The following is a 16434-nucleotide window of genomic DNA, read 5'->3' on the forward strand; positions in this document are numbered from 1 at the left end:
TATGCTGTTTGCCAAATATCTTTGTTGCTTGATTGCAGCTCATTTTTGAGGATATAATTGAGAGAGCAAAGGAGAAGGAAGAAAAAGAAAGTAAAAAGCGTCAAAGGCTTGCAAAAGATTTCACTGATAAGCTTAGTACCATTAAGGCATGTGGAATCTCTTGGCAAGGATTTACATCTTATATTCCAACTTCACCCTTGTATTTGTTGCTCACTTTGTGATCTGGGACCTTATAGGAAATAACTGCTTCCTCTAGTTGGGAGGAGTGCAAAGAACTTGTGGAGGACAGCTCAGAGTTCAGGTGACTTCTTTTCCCCCATCTTAGTTGCTTTATATGGGTGCTCTTTTTTGCAGTACTCCGTTTTTGGTTTCAGCTATATTGATCATAATACCTTTTGTTAATTTCTCTTCTTTCAGAGCTATTGGTGAAGAGACAATCTCAAGGGCAGTCTTTGAGGAATATGTTGCATGGTTGCAGGAGAAGGCAAAGGAAAAAGAACGCAGACGAGAGGAGGAAAAGGTAATTCATATAATAATGTACTCGATATCTGAATAATAGTATTGTGTAAGAATTAATGACATATCTAGTTGTTAATTAAAGAGTGTTTAAATAATGCCATCCATGAAGATGAAATCATATGTGCTTTCTTCGTCAATTTTAGCGTTCAATCTATACCTTCATCATCTGTGCACCTAGTATTCTCAAGGGCATCTTTGGACTTGGTGCAATCTTGATCCTTGTTTATCTAGCTCATATTTACTGTATTAAATATAACGAAAAGAAAATACAGAGAATTAAAATTTCTCTGCGGTATTAGCGAATTTAGAAGGGAAAGTTACATTCATCTGGAGGTGCATGTGGAATAGAAGAAATTGGTGTAGCACTTGTAACTTAAGAGGAGTTGATCCATTCTATAGAAATTAATAAAGGTGAAAGTTGGAGTTCATGAATAGGAGGTAAGCTGTTTGAATCAATTGAGAGTGGAAATGTAGCTGGTAGGAGAAACAAACACATCTAAAGTGGGAGCTTGATGTAGAATGGCGTAAAGCATAAAACAAAACCCATGAGGAGGATCAATGTATATTGTTTTTAACATGATTTCTCAAGAAAATATCTCGAGGGCCTTGGACTTCATACTTGGAAGGAGTTTCTTCTTTGGGTATTGGATTTCTTTTCTGGGCGTTGTACACTTTTCACTATGGGTAATAAGTGTTTCACTTATCCAAAAAAAGGGGAAGGTTAGATAACAGATATCGAGGCTAGCCTGTAATGTGTCCAAAGTCTCCTTGTAAAACTTTTTAACTCATATTACCGGATAACATTCAGAAAGACTCTTGATTAATACTCAATCCTAAATACACTGTCCACCATGCCTTCACTGTCAAACTCAAAACAATGTTCACTTTTCCTGAAAGTATTAATACATTTTGTATAACACAAGCAATAGTAATACAAGACCTACGTTTACTATTTTCATCATAATTCTTTAATATATTCTTTGAAAACCAAAAGATAAACATATGACACTTTACGTTCTCCAGAGAACTAAGGTGCTTGGACTCTGGTGCGGATCTAACGTTCGGATCCTTCTTGATTAAATTTTAAGATTTGGGGGCACAGATCCAAATAAGGATACATGTGCATGGATTCGGCTAAAAATAATTCAAATATATAAAAATAGAGTAGCCCTCCCCTCACTGAAGAAAGCAAAATCTTTCTTATCCAATACCAATCCGGGAATACTAGGCTAAGCATGTAGCCTAGCCGCGTCACTCGGCAAAAACAGGCTTAGTTGAATGGTACTAACTAAGAATGCTATTGGATGAGGAAATTTTGACTCCGGAAGACCTGGAAAGACGGAACTACTTTCGGCGGGTCCTTCTATTATCTCCTTCACGCTACCCAATCCGAACTAATGAGTGCCTGTAGCAACACTGAGTGATCCCCTTCTCCGACACCGATACCCTAGGGATTACATATTGTGCCAACTCCCCTCTGCTGCCTCGCTCTACAACCGGATATTTTTCTTGGCACAAGTTGAATTACTTGGAACCCTAAGAAAAGATCGACTGTCTCTCGCTTTACCGGTAAAGCATTTCTTGCTAGATCGGATTGAGAGTGACTTCTTCCGCTGACTAAAGTGTTCCGTTTGTGCCTTTGCAACATTCGAAAGGAAAGCCGTCTCTCTTCCATTCGGAGCAAGCATAGTAATCGTACCGCTATAAAACAATCCATAGGAAGCGGAGTAAAGATATATCTAAATTATGAGACAATATGTGAAAAACTTAAAAGGTATTCTAAGAAGGAAAAATATTGATCAAGAGGAGAATCAGAGGAGATAAAAGGAAAAGGACTGACATAAAAATTTCTATATACAAGGTATTTTGTTTTCTTCAATTTGATTGTGAAAATCAATGTATCTGTTCCGAATTTCTCTGTCGATTTTGGTCAAAGTACCCAAAATCGGTTGACCAGATCCGGTACAGATTCCACACCTACACTCACGTCATGTCAAGACGGGTGCAGCACTGAAAGTGAAGAGTCCGAACAACTTAGCTAGAGAATACATATTACTCCTTCAATCCGAATTTATGTGATAGTATTTGACTGAACACAATTAAGAATGAAAGAAAGACTTTTGAAACTTTTTGTCTAAAACAATTTCAGTGGCTATAAATCATCACATTAACTGTAAAATGGGATGCTTAAAGTTGAATTGTTATTAAATATAGAAAGATGTCATTAAAGAGTTGATACCCTAAAATTCTCTTAAACTATCTAACTTTTGTTAGTTTCCTATTTAACTATTCGGTGTCCCCAAAACCTCCCAAAACTAAATCTTTATATTAAAAATCCCTCATTAACTATATGGCATAATGTGTGAAATAACTTGCAAAGGGCACATGACTGGTGAATAAAGACGTCAAAATGGCCCCACCTGACCGTGTGTAATGACTAATTAGCCTAACCCTTTTAAATTTTTTTTCTTCTTATTTTCTTTATATTGTAGGCTTTCTTCCTCCTTTTTTCACTTTTCTTATTTATTTTTCCACCTTTCTTTTTCATTTCTTCCGCTGGTTCCTCTGAAATTTTTCTCCATCTCATGTTTCTTATGAATTTATTTAACCCCTTGTTTTACTCTTCTTTCATTTCTTAACCATGTCCCTAAGGTGAAATCTCTTGGGTTGGTTGAATGATTTTGGTCATGCTCATGCACAATGTCCCTAAGATGAAATCTCTGTGATCGTTTCTTATTGGCCTCTAATGAGGATTTCTGTTTAATTTTTTTCTTTAATTGCAATTCTAAAATGCCCTTGTAATTTGCTAGTTGGGTTTGATACAACCCCTGTAACTGTTGTGTTCAAAATAAACTTAATGAAGTTGTCTTCCGTTCTTGCTATTCATTACTTTTACTCTAAGTTGCTCGGACTCTTCACTTTCAGTGCCGCACCTGTGTCGACACGACATGGGGGTGGGTATGGGTGTGGGATCCGTGTCGGATCTGGTCAACCGATTTTGGGTACTTTGACCAAAATCAACGGAGAAATTTGGGACAGATACAATGATTTTTGAAAACATATCAAAAGCTAGGGTGATATGGAAGAAAATGGAATACCTTGTATATATAAATTTCTGTGTCAGTCCTTTTCCTTTTATCTCCTTCTAAAATTCTACTCTTGTTCAATATTTTCTCCTTCTCGGAATACCTTGTAAGTTTTCTACATAATGTCTCATAATTTAGACATATTTTTATAACTCTATTTTTAAATAATTGAATTATTTTTAGCCGAATCCCCGCACCTGTATCCGTACCCCCAAATCTTTAAATTTAGATCATGAAGGATCTAACCTCCAGATCCGCACCCTTATCGGACACCCGCACCCGAGTCCGAGCAACTTAGCTTTTACTGACTTGAATGAAATTTTCTGTAATGTATTAGGTTTTTCCCAAAAAAGGAGTTTTTTTTCTTCTTTTTACAGATCTTGATTTATTCTTTGAAGTATTCACTTTTTCTTGAAAGAGTGATTTATGTGTAAGAGAAGAAAAGAAAATGGAAGAAAGGAGAAAACGTTGCTGGAAAAATCGTCTGCAAACTCATGTTTTTTGATGGGAAACATGACGTTAGAGTAGAAGAGAAAAGAAGAAAAGAAAAAAAAGGAAAAAGAAAAGAATAAAGAAAAACAATTAAACAGGTTTTTACATTAGGCTGATTTAAATAGCCACGTATCATGCCATATGACATTTTTTTATTAATTAAGAGCGTGTACCAAAATCCCAACGAGATAGTTTTAGTATGAAAATGAATACAGTTGAGGGGGGTTTTGGGGACACCAAATAGTTAAAGTAGGAAACTGACAATAGTTGGATAGTTTAAGGGGGTTTTAGGATATTAACTCTTTTTTTGGGATTGACCGAAAAGGGCAGAGTGTCGCATATATCGGGACAGAGGGAGCAAATCATTTATATTTTCAACTTATCTTACACAACTGAAGAAAGTCATCTAGAGTGCCTCACGCCCAGGCTAGACATCTAGAGTGTGGACAATTTAATATGGGGGCCCAATTTCCGGAAACGAGAATTGGGATGGGTCTTGCTCTGATACCATGTTAAATGGACATTGGGCCTAACTCAACCCTAAAAGCTTAGCTCATGAGATGAGGATTGCCCAAGCCATATTTAGGAGACCACCAATCCTTTAAAGCACCAATGTGGGATTCGTTAATCACATTAAAGACTTCTGCTTTTCGCTTAGAACTCAAATAAGCCTTTTGGTGAAGTGACTACGTTCCTAGTCTTCCTATTCCCTTTAATCCCCAGCGGCTGCCTCTGTGGCCCAAGCACTGTTTTAAGTCTGAACAAATTATTGATTTAGATTTGAAATTCCTCTTTCGAGGTACCAAAAAAGTACGGTACAGAGGAGGTTGTCTTTATCTTTATTGTTAATTTATAGAAATATCATTTTGGTTCTAGAATAATGTTCAGGAACACTGTTGGTTGTACCACTTGAATGAATTTGTTTCTGAAATACAGTTCTGAGAACTTTTTTTTCCATCATTCAACTGATTTAGGTTGAAATGCGACCTTTATAACAATGCAAGTGTATAAGAGCCTTATATGTGCACTTCGTGAAGTGTCTGGACAATTGAGTTACTATAAGCGTGTCAAATGTAGTTGCATGGGCAAACCTTTATTTTCTCTTGATGTTCTCGTAAGTGCAAAAGCATTCAATGATTTATGTTGGATCTAAGTGTAGAACACATATTAACAATTTTCTAGCATTAGAGTAGTACCAAAGGGTAATCTCACAATTTTTATTTCTCCAAACTGAATAAAAATTGTATCAGAGATGTACTATGTTATAACCGTTCATTTTTTTGGGTGTGCTACTTTGCAGGCCAAAAAGGAGAAAGAAAAAGAGGAGAAAGAGAAGAGAAAGGATAAGGAGAGAAGGGAAAAAGAGAGAGAGAAGGAAAAAGAGCGTGAGAAGGAAAAAGAAAGGGGAAAAGAACGATCAACGAAAGATGAGGCAGATAGCGAGAGTATGGATGTAACAGATAACTATGAGCCCAAAGAAGAGAGAAAAAGAGAAAAAGACAAAGAGAGGAAACATCGGAAGCGACACCATATCTCTAACGATGAGGTGACTTCTGACAAGGATGAGAAAGTGGAACCTGAAAGAGACAAGGAAAGGAAACACCGGAAGCGACACCATAGCTCTAACGATGAGGTGGCATCTGACAAGGACGAGAAAGAGGAATCTAAAAGGTCCCGCCGACATAGCAGTGATCGTAAAAAGTCAAAGAAGGTTCTAATCTCTCCATTTAAATTTTGTTCTCTGTCCTGATTATGCTCTTTGGCGTTCTGCAATTTTGATATTCTTTTTCTCTTTCTGACAGCTTGCACACTCACCTGAATCCGATGGTGAAAGTCGGCATAAAAGACACAGAAGAGATCATAGGGATGGATCACGTCGAAATGGTGGTTATGAAGAGTTAGAAGATGGGGAGCTTGGTGAAGATGGAGAAAGTTGAGTACTCAAAAGTTTTACTAGCATACTGACTCCTGCATCTGACATCTCATAATGTTTTTGATGTTAAATATTTTACTGGGCAACAATGTTTATGTATCTAAAAGCACTGTTGTTAAAACTGCTGTAGCACTAAGTAGTTGCAATTGGAATCTGGAATGGTTATGGTGCTCCAAATTTTGGCAATTGCCCCTGAACTTGTATTGTCAGCTGCTGCTTTCATCTTTAGAAGATGAAAAAACAGGAAAGGGAAGATAAAGCCGGTTAGTAGTTGGGTATCTTCCCTTGCACTTGTACTCATCTTTGGACAGCAATTCCGTATTTACCCGACCTATAATAGCCTAGAAGAAATTTTGATGGTGGCAGTCTGCGGAGGACCCCCCTCCCCACCTCTCTCTCTCTCTCTCTCTCTCTCTCTCTCTCTTACGTATCTTTCAAGTTGGCAAATGTAGATATAAACTCTTCATTTGTCCGAGGCTAGATATTTGGTGTATGAACGTCATGGCCTTGTGTGGTGAGTCCGCTGTCATGAATTTAGGTTGTGTTTCTAGCTGTAACGTCAGCTTATTGTTGACTCTAAGAAAGAATAGGGAGTCGGAATTTTGTACAAACATCACGTAACTTTGCTGCATGCTCACAGTGAGTTGTCCATTGAGGTTTTTATTCTTCATTGCTGATTGGTGATCATGCTTCATTTTAGTCTTAAAAAGAATAAGCGGTCATTGCAAATATTTTCGGCTATAGAGCCCGAAGTTGAATCTCACAAAGAACTAAAGCTTACCTACAACTATTTAATCTCACTAAGAAGACAAATTTGGATAATTGTCGGCTTACAAAGATTGTGATTTTTATTATAAACTAATTGATTAGCAAATATTAAAAAGCAGAAAAATTATTAACTAAAGAGAATGAAGTTGGAATAGGAGTAAAAAGCCTAGGGTTGTGATTTCTCCAATATCAGGATGAATTTCTAATGTGTTTACTATAATCTCACTGAACTATTCTTTACTGATTGTGAGTTGTCTATTTATTGCAAATATAGTAATTTTTTAGAATTATTCTCTCGAACTAACCCTAGTTGGCAATTCAAACAACTCACAAGGATCGCGTTAAATCCTTGTTATATCTAATATCACCTTTAAATCTAAGTAATTACACTCTTAACTTACTCAAAAGTGGCTCTATTCAATAACCTAATCATATAATCTCTCTCAAGCCATACAAGATATAACAATACAGATAATCGATGACCATTCAATTAATAACAAATAAAATATAGTTGAACAAATAGATTATAAAAACGGCTCTATTGTAGATATATTCTGTCAATAATTCATCCAATAATTAGTTCCATCAAAACCCTACATGGGAATTTAGCTACTGTCACGACCCATAATCCCCCCATGGTCGTGAAGGCACCTAACCTAACCCGCTAGGTATGCCTCACTTGAAAAAAGCCAAGTAAAATACATGCATGATATTCAACTGTCATAATATAAATAGAGCAAAAATAAGTCTAACATCATCACCAAAATACGGAAAAATACTACAGAGCCATGAGCTACTAAGATGAATACAATTGAATCTCAAAATACAAGAGTACTGTCTAAAATAAGATAAATGGTATGAAAGAAAGGAACTGAACTGCATAAGCTGCGAGTCTGCCATAACAGCTCACCACAGAGTCTCTAATAGTCAAATTACTAAGCACCCTCCTGGACAGCGCTGGGTCCAACACTAATATCTGCACAAAATATACAAAAGTATAGTATGAGTGTAAAAATCAATATATATTCAGTAACTATTAAGTTTAATCGCGAAGTAGTGATGAGATTTTGACAAAGATATGATTATCAACTTCATAATCTGAACAGTTCATAATAGTAAGAAATAATAGAAAATAACCAAGAACAACAGATATAATAATAAGGTGCATCGACCAGAGATAGGATAAGCATACTTTTCAAAACAAAATAACCAAAACATATTTCAATTTCCATGTCTGCATATAAAAATAATATGCACCATGTAGCACCAATATGAATGCTTTTACATGAGTCTAGGATATTTATGCATGTTCAAGACTCAATCATAACTAATATCCAGCACATCCCATGTGCTACAACATGATTTAACACATCCCACGTATTCCAATACGATATGCGTATCACCTGTGGTCACAGGGCCCAAAGTAACACGGGTAATCACCTGACTCCAGAGGGATGAATCTATTTCCAAGCGCCGCACAAAAAATCATTGCCATAACATATCAATCCGCTCATAATGCCCAATGTAACATAATCATATCAATCCATATCAAGATTTTCATCTCCAAGAATATATGCATATATTTAAGAGATAATAATAAACTGCACAATGACATAATAAATAGGGATGCAAATGAGTGTTCATAATATAAAGTATGACTACAACTAATTCAAGTATATCAATATCTTAAGAATAGACCATCATGCCCAAATGTAGTAACCACCCCCAAGTTCGATTGATATTTTTAGTGTGAGAAGCTATCACATCTCACTACGCATAGAATGGAGAATACAACCACACCAACCAACATACCCCTGGAACCACCAGACATTAACCCCATGCATGAAGATACTAACCCAGCGCATTCCTATAAGGAAATGCTATTAGACAAGAAAGACACAACCCAAACGGAATACTACGCAAATGAGCTTGGCATAACAGAAAGAGATGAAAAGGGTAAGGAAAACCTAGGCCCAATCATCCTCTCTCAAGATGATAAAACCCACCTATATGAACCATAGAGTTTCTCAGTTATTATCAAAATCTTTGGTAGAAGAATGCCACATCATCTCCTTCAGTCCAAACTAATTGATCTATGGAACCCCTCCGAACAGTTAATCTTGATTGACTTAGGATGAGATTTCTTTATAGTCAAATTTGGAAAGGAGGAGAATCTGATAAAGGCATTACACCAAGGACCATGGTTCCTATCCGAAAACTTCCTCTCAGTCAGAAGGTGGGAACCAAAATTTGTCCCACAAGAGGCAACATTGTCCTTTACTGCTTTATGGGTGCGGTTGCCAAAATTACCAACTGAATTTTACGACAAAGAGAAATTTGAGAAGGTTGGAAGGAAGCTAGGGAAACTACTCAAAATTGATACGTGCACATCAACTACATTAAGGGGAAGATACGCGCGAATTTGTATACAAATACCACTGGAAACACCAGTAGAAACATCCATCACTATTGGGGACCATAAACAAGCGGTGGTATATGAAGGAGAAAGTATCTTATGCACATGCTGTGGAAGGATAGGACACACCCTACAATCGTGTACTCACAGACAAAAATTCCCTCCTCCAACCCAGGACCAACCTGAGTTTTTCTCTTCAAAAGTCAACCCTGATGAGGGAGAGTAATGGAAAACAATTATCTTCCCCAGAAGAAGGAAACAAAGACACCCCCACCATAGGACCAAACTACAACACCACAGGAAAAGAAGGAGAAAAACTCCACTCCAACTAGGGGTATCCAAGTCAGAAAGTTTGATGCAAGCTCTGGTAAGTTTCTTGAAATCAAGACATTCCAATACAACTCTAAGACTAATCCCATACAGGCAATTCTGAACTCCCTACCAACACAAATCACGGGCCAAGGAAGAATAATCCCCTCTCAAAGAGCCAGCACACCCGGGAACAGCCCATGTGGGAACAGGCCAACACAAGCACAAACAGGAAAGCGGGCCAAACAGGTGAAGACCCAACTCTTAGCAAAGAAAAGGGATCTACAAACTCAAAAAGTCAAGTCCAAATGCACCCCCAGAGAAAATAGAACAACAGACGCAAAGGGAAAGGGGTCTGTCAAATCAACAAAACACGACCCACCAAGATCCAATTACTCCTTCCATCACAGGGGCCCATACCCATTTGGAGAACCCCATTACCAATGATGCCCCCTACAGAGCTACATCACCCATACCAAATAATTCTGCAAAAAACAAAAACCACCTCCATGGATAGTCAAGTGCCATATCTAATAAACCACCAAAGTTCAGGTGATTTGGAACTTTCCGTCAACTCAACCGAATACACATTTAATTCAAAATCTTAAGTATTAGACACAGTTTATGAAACCCAAAACACGGGTGATGATTTAACCACGATACAAGTGATGACTACTGATTATCCCCAAAACCCCTTAATTAATACCAGCCCAAAAAAGGGAAAACCAAATAAACCCAAAAATTGACCAACCTACCAAACCCCCGGTCGTTTTGACTTCCACCCCGCCACCACCAGACCATACTCTGGCGTCTTGGCTGGAGGTGGCATTCCAAGGCCAGGGCCTGTGCTACAATTTTTAGATGGAAAATCAGCCAATCACCCTCATCATCCAAAACCCGATTGATCTAGCAAAGGTTACAACAGAGGCCTTAAATAGGTGTTTGGCAATATTTGGAACCCAACTCTAGCAATCGATGATTCTGTAGAGCAGCTTCAACCCACTGAAGCCAACCAACGATGCTCCATCAGTGCATAACCTTATGCAACAAATCTTCAACTCGATACCCTTCTTCCCAGACCCAACGGAGACACCACACTTCTCAGTGATAGAACAATGGCCTTAGCCGGACCCTTCATCTTCAGCACCGGAGAAACAAAAATCACCACCACTGGGGAATATCTTGAGCGAGATAACAAAAGCACTAGAGATACTCAATGGATAGGAAGCCAACAAGGAGGTGGAAAACCAGAACTCCTATTGTTCACTGAGGACAAACTCCCTATGGCTGGAGGCAGTAAGGGCAGTGGAATACAGTGTGGACTACAGCGAGACCCTAATACTACTATGCCCCAAAACACTTGCCAGATGTAGATTGAGCCTGAGTTCTCATCAGAGCCAGGGAGTGCTGAAACCACTGCTGACTGACTCCAATCATGAGATCACAAATACCAGTAGCAAGGAGGAAGGAAGTGATGCCTACCCAGGGGAAGGAAAAGGCACCGACAGTGGCTCCTTAAACAAACCACAACCCTCTAAAGAACTTTATCATATGAAATGTTAGAGGAACAAACATTGTGGGGTTCAGGAGACATTGCTCAGAGATGATCAAAATTCACAAGCCGGCCATGTTGGTGCTGCTCGAGACAAAGATGGCAGACCACAAGAAGCTTACAGATGAACTACAATATGACATGCATATCCATTTCCCAATAATTGGTCACTCTGGAGGCATCGTCATCATGTGGAAAGAAAATGTCCTCCAGGTAGATGAAGTATCAGTCACACCCCAAGGTATCCATGCAACGGTGAAGGTACTACCCTCTAAACCCCCTTGTTTATTCTTTGCTATTTATGCAAGTAACTATCTAGAGGATAGGAAAACCCTGTGGGGAAATCTGATAGATATTTCAAATAGCACAAATGGTAGTTGGTTAGTGGGTGGGGATTTTAATGAAGTTTTAAAAGCAAGAGACAAGTTTGGTGGAAATTGCATTAACACAAGCAGAAATAACTTATTCCGGAACTGGAACCAGTGTTGATTAGTTGACCTAAGCTACAAAGGTAGTAAATACACATGGACAAACAAGAGATATAGGAACAGGACTAACCTAATCCTAGAAAGAATTGATAGGTGTTTTGCTAATAACTGCCGGATCAATGAATTTCCTGAAGCCTATGTAACCCACTTACCTAGGACCCACTCTGATCACTGCCCCCTTCTAGTTAAGTTAAAAAATGGCCCCTAAAATGTTAATACAAGGCCTTTCAGATTCGAGTCTATGTGGTGCAGTCACCCTGCTTTCCCTAGGCTCATTCAGGACTCCTTCCCACCACACTCTACCTTACTTCCCTTATTTCAAATGTTCAAAACTAATGTCACTAATTGGAATAAACACACCTTTGTCAACATATTCCACAAAAAAAGAGACTGTTGGCCAGGATTGCTGGTATCCAAAAATCTCCAAACTACCAGTTTAGTCAATTCTTCCTGAATTTAGAAAACTTCTTAATCGAGGAATTAGACTCAATCATAAAAAATGAAGAGGATTTCTTGAAGTTGAAATCTAGAATTAACTGGCTTTCTAATGGTGATGCCAATACCAGATTTTTCCACACTTCTACTCTAAGTAGAAGGAGGAGAAATATGATCCTCTCGCTCTAAGATGAGGTTGGTAACGGAAACATGAGCCCCATGAAATCAAAGAATCCATGACCAGATTCTTCAATGCTCTCTACACCTCTTCACACACCAGTCTCCCATCTCTACCTCTAGCCCAATCTCACAGAGTCATACACTATCCATAATTCAAAAGTCCAATCTGTCTCTATCTCTCAGAGACAGTGAGATCAAAAGAGCAATCTTCTCTTTCAAGCCCTTTAAAGCTCCAGGGCTTGATGGATTGCACCCCTTCTTTTACCAAAAATACTGGGACATTGTAAGGAAAGATGTTATCCAGTTCTGCAAAGATTGCTTCTCATCCAAAACAATGCACCCCAAAATGAATGAGACCCTCTTATGCCTCATACAAAAATGTCCCTAGGCCTCCATGCTAAAATATTTTTGGCCCATAGGTCTCTGTAACACTGTCTACAAAACTATGATAATAATTCTAGTGAATAGAATCAAGCCCTACCTGACTCATATAATTGGTCCCAGTTAGGCCAGCTTCATGTCCAATAGGAGAGCTTCTGACAATGCTATTATTGTATAGGAATATATCACCCACTTTGGATAAATGAGAGGAAAAAAACCTCATATGATCCTAAAGACTGACTTGAAAAAGGCTTTTGATAGGATTGAGTGGTCCTTTATCAGGGACACTCTCCATGCTTTCAACTTCCCCACTGACATTATCAATCTCATCTTGCCTTGTGTAAGCTCCTCCTCCATCTCAATTCTGGTTAATGGGGACCAAAGCCCTCCTTTCAAACCATCAAGAGGCATAAGACAAGGCGACCCTCTTTCCCCTCATCCGTTCATCATGTGTATGGAAAGACTTTCTAGGCTAATTGATGAAGCTGTTCAGACTAAGGAGTGGTGCCCAGTCAGCATCAACAGGTCTAGACCAAATATATCTAATATGTTCTTTGCTGATGACCTAACATTATTTGCCAGAGCTGACCAAAAAAACTGCTCCACAATCATCAATACTTTAAACTCCTTTAATCAGGCTTCTAGCAAAAAAATTAACCTTACAAAGTCAAGAGTCTTCTTCTCTGCCAACTGCCTACCCTACCAGATAAAGGCTAACTCTACCAACTTATCCATCCATGCCTCATCTACCTTTGGCAAATATCTAGAATTCCCCATCTTCCATAAAAGGCTAGTTAATAGTGACTTCCAGTTCATCATTGACAACATGCACTTCAAACTGGCTGGATGAAAAACAAGCTTCCTAAACATGACTGGGAGAACTACCCTAGCAAAAGCCTCTCTGAATACCATACCAAACCATGTTATTCAATTCATCAAGCTCCCCTAAAAAACCACAAAAGTAATTGATAAAATTCAGAGGAACTTCATCTGCGATACTACACCCGATAAGAAGAAAATGCACCTAGTAGGCTGGGACACTATTACCAAGCCTAAAAACCAGGGAGGGTAGGGAATAAAAAAAGTTGAGTGTAAAAATAAAGCTATTCACTCGGGCCTTGCATGGAGAGTGTTTCACAACACTTCCACTCCGTGGGCAAAGACCCTAATTGCCAAGCACTGTAACTGGGGTCACCCTCCCCACCAAAAAGCCAAATCCTCTACATGGCAGTGCATTCTAAAAGGTTGGGACACATGCAGGAAAGCTATAAGATGTGTGGTGCACAAAGGTGACAGAGTAAGCTTCATAAATGACTCCTGGATCCCCAACTACCCACCAATTAGGAACATGATTGAGGGTCCTCTCTCTCAAACTGACCTCTCAGCCAAAGTAGCTACCATTTATAACAATAGGGTTTGGGATACCTACTTTATATCCTTGAGCACCCCTCCTAATATCATTGACCTTCTCAACTAATTTCATCCCATCCAATCCCATAAAGGAGGACAAAGTGATCTAGGGCAAAACTAGCAATTTTCTCTTCAACATTAAATCAGCCTATATCCTCCTTACTAACAAATCTCCCCAGAAGGTGGAAGAGGATAATAATAGCTATATGTGGATCTAGAAATTGAAAGTCCCTAACAAGATCAAAACCTTCATCTTATATCATGGAAGGCTTCCCATAAGGGCCTATCTCCACAAAATTAGGGTTCATTGTTACCCAATGCGCTGCTTCTGTGCTACTGCTATTGAGACCTCTGCCCATATCTTCTTTGACTGCCCTAATGCAAAATCACATCAGCTAACCTCACAAAGCACCACAGCAACCCAAAGTCAACCTCCTACATTCACTAGTAGATCCTGGTCTAACAGTTGCTTAACCCTTAGAAGAAAACCATTCAACAACGTTCTTAGTTGGGAAGGCCTCTTTCCCTTTAGCTTCTGGCAGCTCTGGATTACTATGAATAACAACCTCTTCAAAAATAAAAAAGTTCCTATTTCTGTTGTATTGGCTAAGGCAACTGAGTATATCACTATCTCAGTTAACCAAACACCCATAAAAGAGAAGACCATCTGGGTCAAATGGGTTCCCCCATTAACATGTCATTACAAGCTCAACACCGACGAAGCTGCTTTAGGGAATCATGGGAAGGGTGGTACAGGAGGAGTTTTCAACGGCAACTTGGTGCTGGAATTTATGGGAAGTATGCCTCACACCACAAACACCCAAGCTGAATTACTTGCAGTGCTGCAGGGATTACAAATTGAAAAGCAAAGAGGTTTCACCCCCTTGAAATCAACACAGACTCAACAGAGGTAATAAGAATGCTTAACTCGGGTAACCATGTCTTTGACTCAATTATTTTTGAATGCAGGTCAATCATCCTAATATTAAGAGACGTGGTGGTGAAGCACAACTACATGAAGACGAACAAAGTAGCTAACCTAATGGCAAAGGAGGCTGCAAACAAAGACTTTTTTGGTAGAACAACAACTATGATAGTTCCTCCGGTGTTTGCAAATGAAGTTTTTTGGGCAGACATCTTAGGAACTGTTTTTCCTAGGAAGATTTTGGATTGTAATATTAATACTCTTGATCACAGATCAGGGGTTAATTCATACCCCCTGAAAACAATGCACTTGTTTAGCAATAGTTGATATATATATATATATAATCATCTCGTTAACCCCAAAAAAAGACCATCATGCCCAAATAATATTTCATAAGCCTAAACAAGATCTTTAGCATGAATATATATGCTCACGTAGTCATACACAATCAAATAAAAGGTAAGTCAAGAAGAACATACAATCAAACAAGGCATAAAGAAGTCTAAAAATACCCCAAACACGGTATAACCTTAGTGTACATGTATATACTCATCATCACTCATATGCGCCACCCCTAAATCACGTAAGATGTAACATATAAATCTAATTTTGAAGAAAATTTCCCTCTTAGCAAGGTTAGACAAGAGTCTTACCTTCTTCCGAGATAACTTCAACCCTCAAATACCATTTTCCTATGAAATTCTCCTCCAAATATCCCAAATCTATCCAACAACACCTAAAGAAGTCAACGAATACTTTAGGAATCAGTTCCAATTCAAAAATCTTTAATTTTTAATGAATTTAGAAAAAGTCAATAAAAGTCAACCCGAATTTACATGCCCGGAACCCGAAATGGACCAAAATATGCGATTACCCATGACCTTATAAGTCCAAATATATATTTTGGTTCCAAATTCAACCTCAAATCGGTGTTCAAAACCCAAAAGAAAATAGTAACTCTTTATGCCAAAATTCTCTTTCTCTTTCTTCTAAATCCTTAGATTTAGATATGAAAATCTATGGGTATTCAATATCTTCAGTCAAATCCAAGTTAGAATTACCAACCTTTGAAGTTGAGGTAAACATCTCTTCAAACATCGCCTTATCCCGAAATCCAGGTCTCAAAAATGGTAAAAATATGAAAAATCCCGAAATCTACGACTTAAATATCCCTTGAGATTCATCCTTCTGCACGATCACGACAGGGCTCACGGAATCGCGAAGGCCAACTGGCCTGACTCTTATGTAACCGCTATATCTTTCACATGACCGCTCCTATGTGCACAAGCTGACGACCCTACGCTATCACAAACTACCTCCATACGATCGTGAAGTGCAAATCTTACCCTAGTCCAATTCCTTATCGCGATCGCGATGCACTGCCGTGCATAAAAAAACCACCAGCAGCAATATATTCCAAAATACTCCGAAACCATCTCAAACTCACCCGTGCCCTCCGGGACCCTGTTCAATCATCCTAATAAGACTGTATATCCTATAAAAACTTATATAAAGACTCGAAGCTCTAAAACCATCATCA

General features: G+C 38.6%; 2 protein-coding genes across 5 annotated transcripts in view; both read left to right on the top strand.

Annotated features, from left to right (window-relative positions):
* Positions 1–6395, top strand: part of LOC104100661 (pre-mRNA-processing protein 40A) — a 31686-nt gene extending 25291 nt beyond the window's left edge. For all 4 annotated transcript variants that reach the window (XM_009607935.4, XM_009607936.3, XM_009607938.3 and 1 more), the window contains exons 25-29: positions 39–146; positions 237–301; positions 418–520; positions 5398–5808; positions 5900–6395. In XM_009607935.4, coding sequence (XP_009606230.1) covers positions 39–146; positions 237–301; positions 418–520; positions 5398–5808; positions 5900–6034 — 822 coding nt within the window. In that variant the 3' untranslated portion in view covers positions 6035–6395. The remainder of the gene's footprint in view (positions 1–38; positions 147–236; positions 302–417; positions 521–5397; positions 5809–5899) is intronic.
* Positions 6396–14286: 7891 nt separating this feature from the next.
* LOC138901416 (uncharacterized) lies at positions 14287–15221 on the top strand. Its single transcript, XM_070189177.1, has 2 exons — positions 14287–14879; positions 14939–15221. The coding sequence occupies exons 1-2, from the start codon at positions 14287–14289 to the stop codon at positions 15219–15221; spliced, it is 876 nt and encodes a 291-aa protein (XP_070045278.1).
* The last annotated feature ends 1213 nt before the right edge of the window (positions 15222–16434 follow it).

The sequence above is a fragment of the Nicotiana tomentosiformis genome, chromosome 11, assembly GCF_000390325.3.
Source record: "Nicotiana tomentosiformis chromosome 11, ASM39032v3, whole genome shotgun sequence".
In the NCBI taxonomy this organism is placed as follows: Eukaryota; Viridiplantae; Streptophyta; class Magnoliopsida; order Solanales; family Solanaceae; genus Nicotiana; species Nicotiana tomentosiformis.

Excerpts from the sequence above, each read along its gene's own strand:
- LOC138901416 (XM_070189177.1), top strand. The coding sequence starts at position 14,287 with ATGCGCTGCTTCTGTGCTACTGCTATTGAGACCTCTGCCCATATCTTC. Across the intron at positions 14,880-14,938 it reads TCAACACAGACTCAACAGAG|GTCAATCATCCTAATATTAA; the intron begins GTAATAAGAATG and ends TTTTGAATGCAG.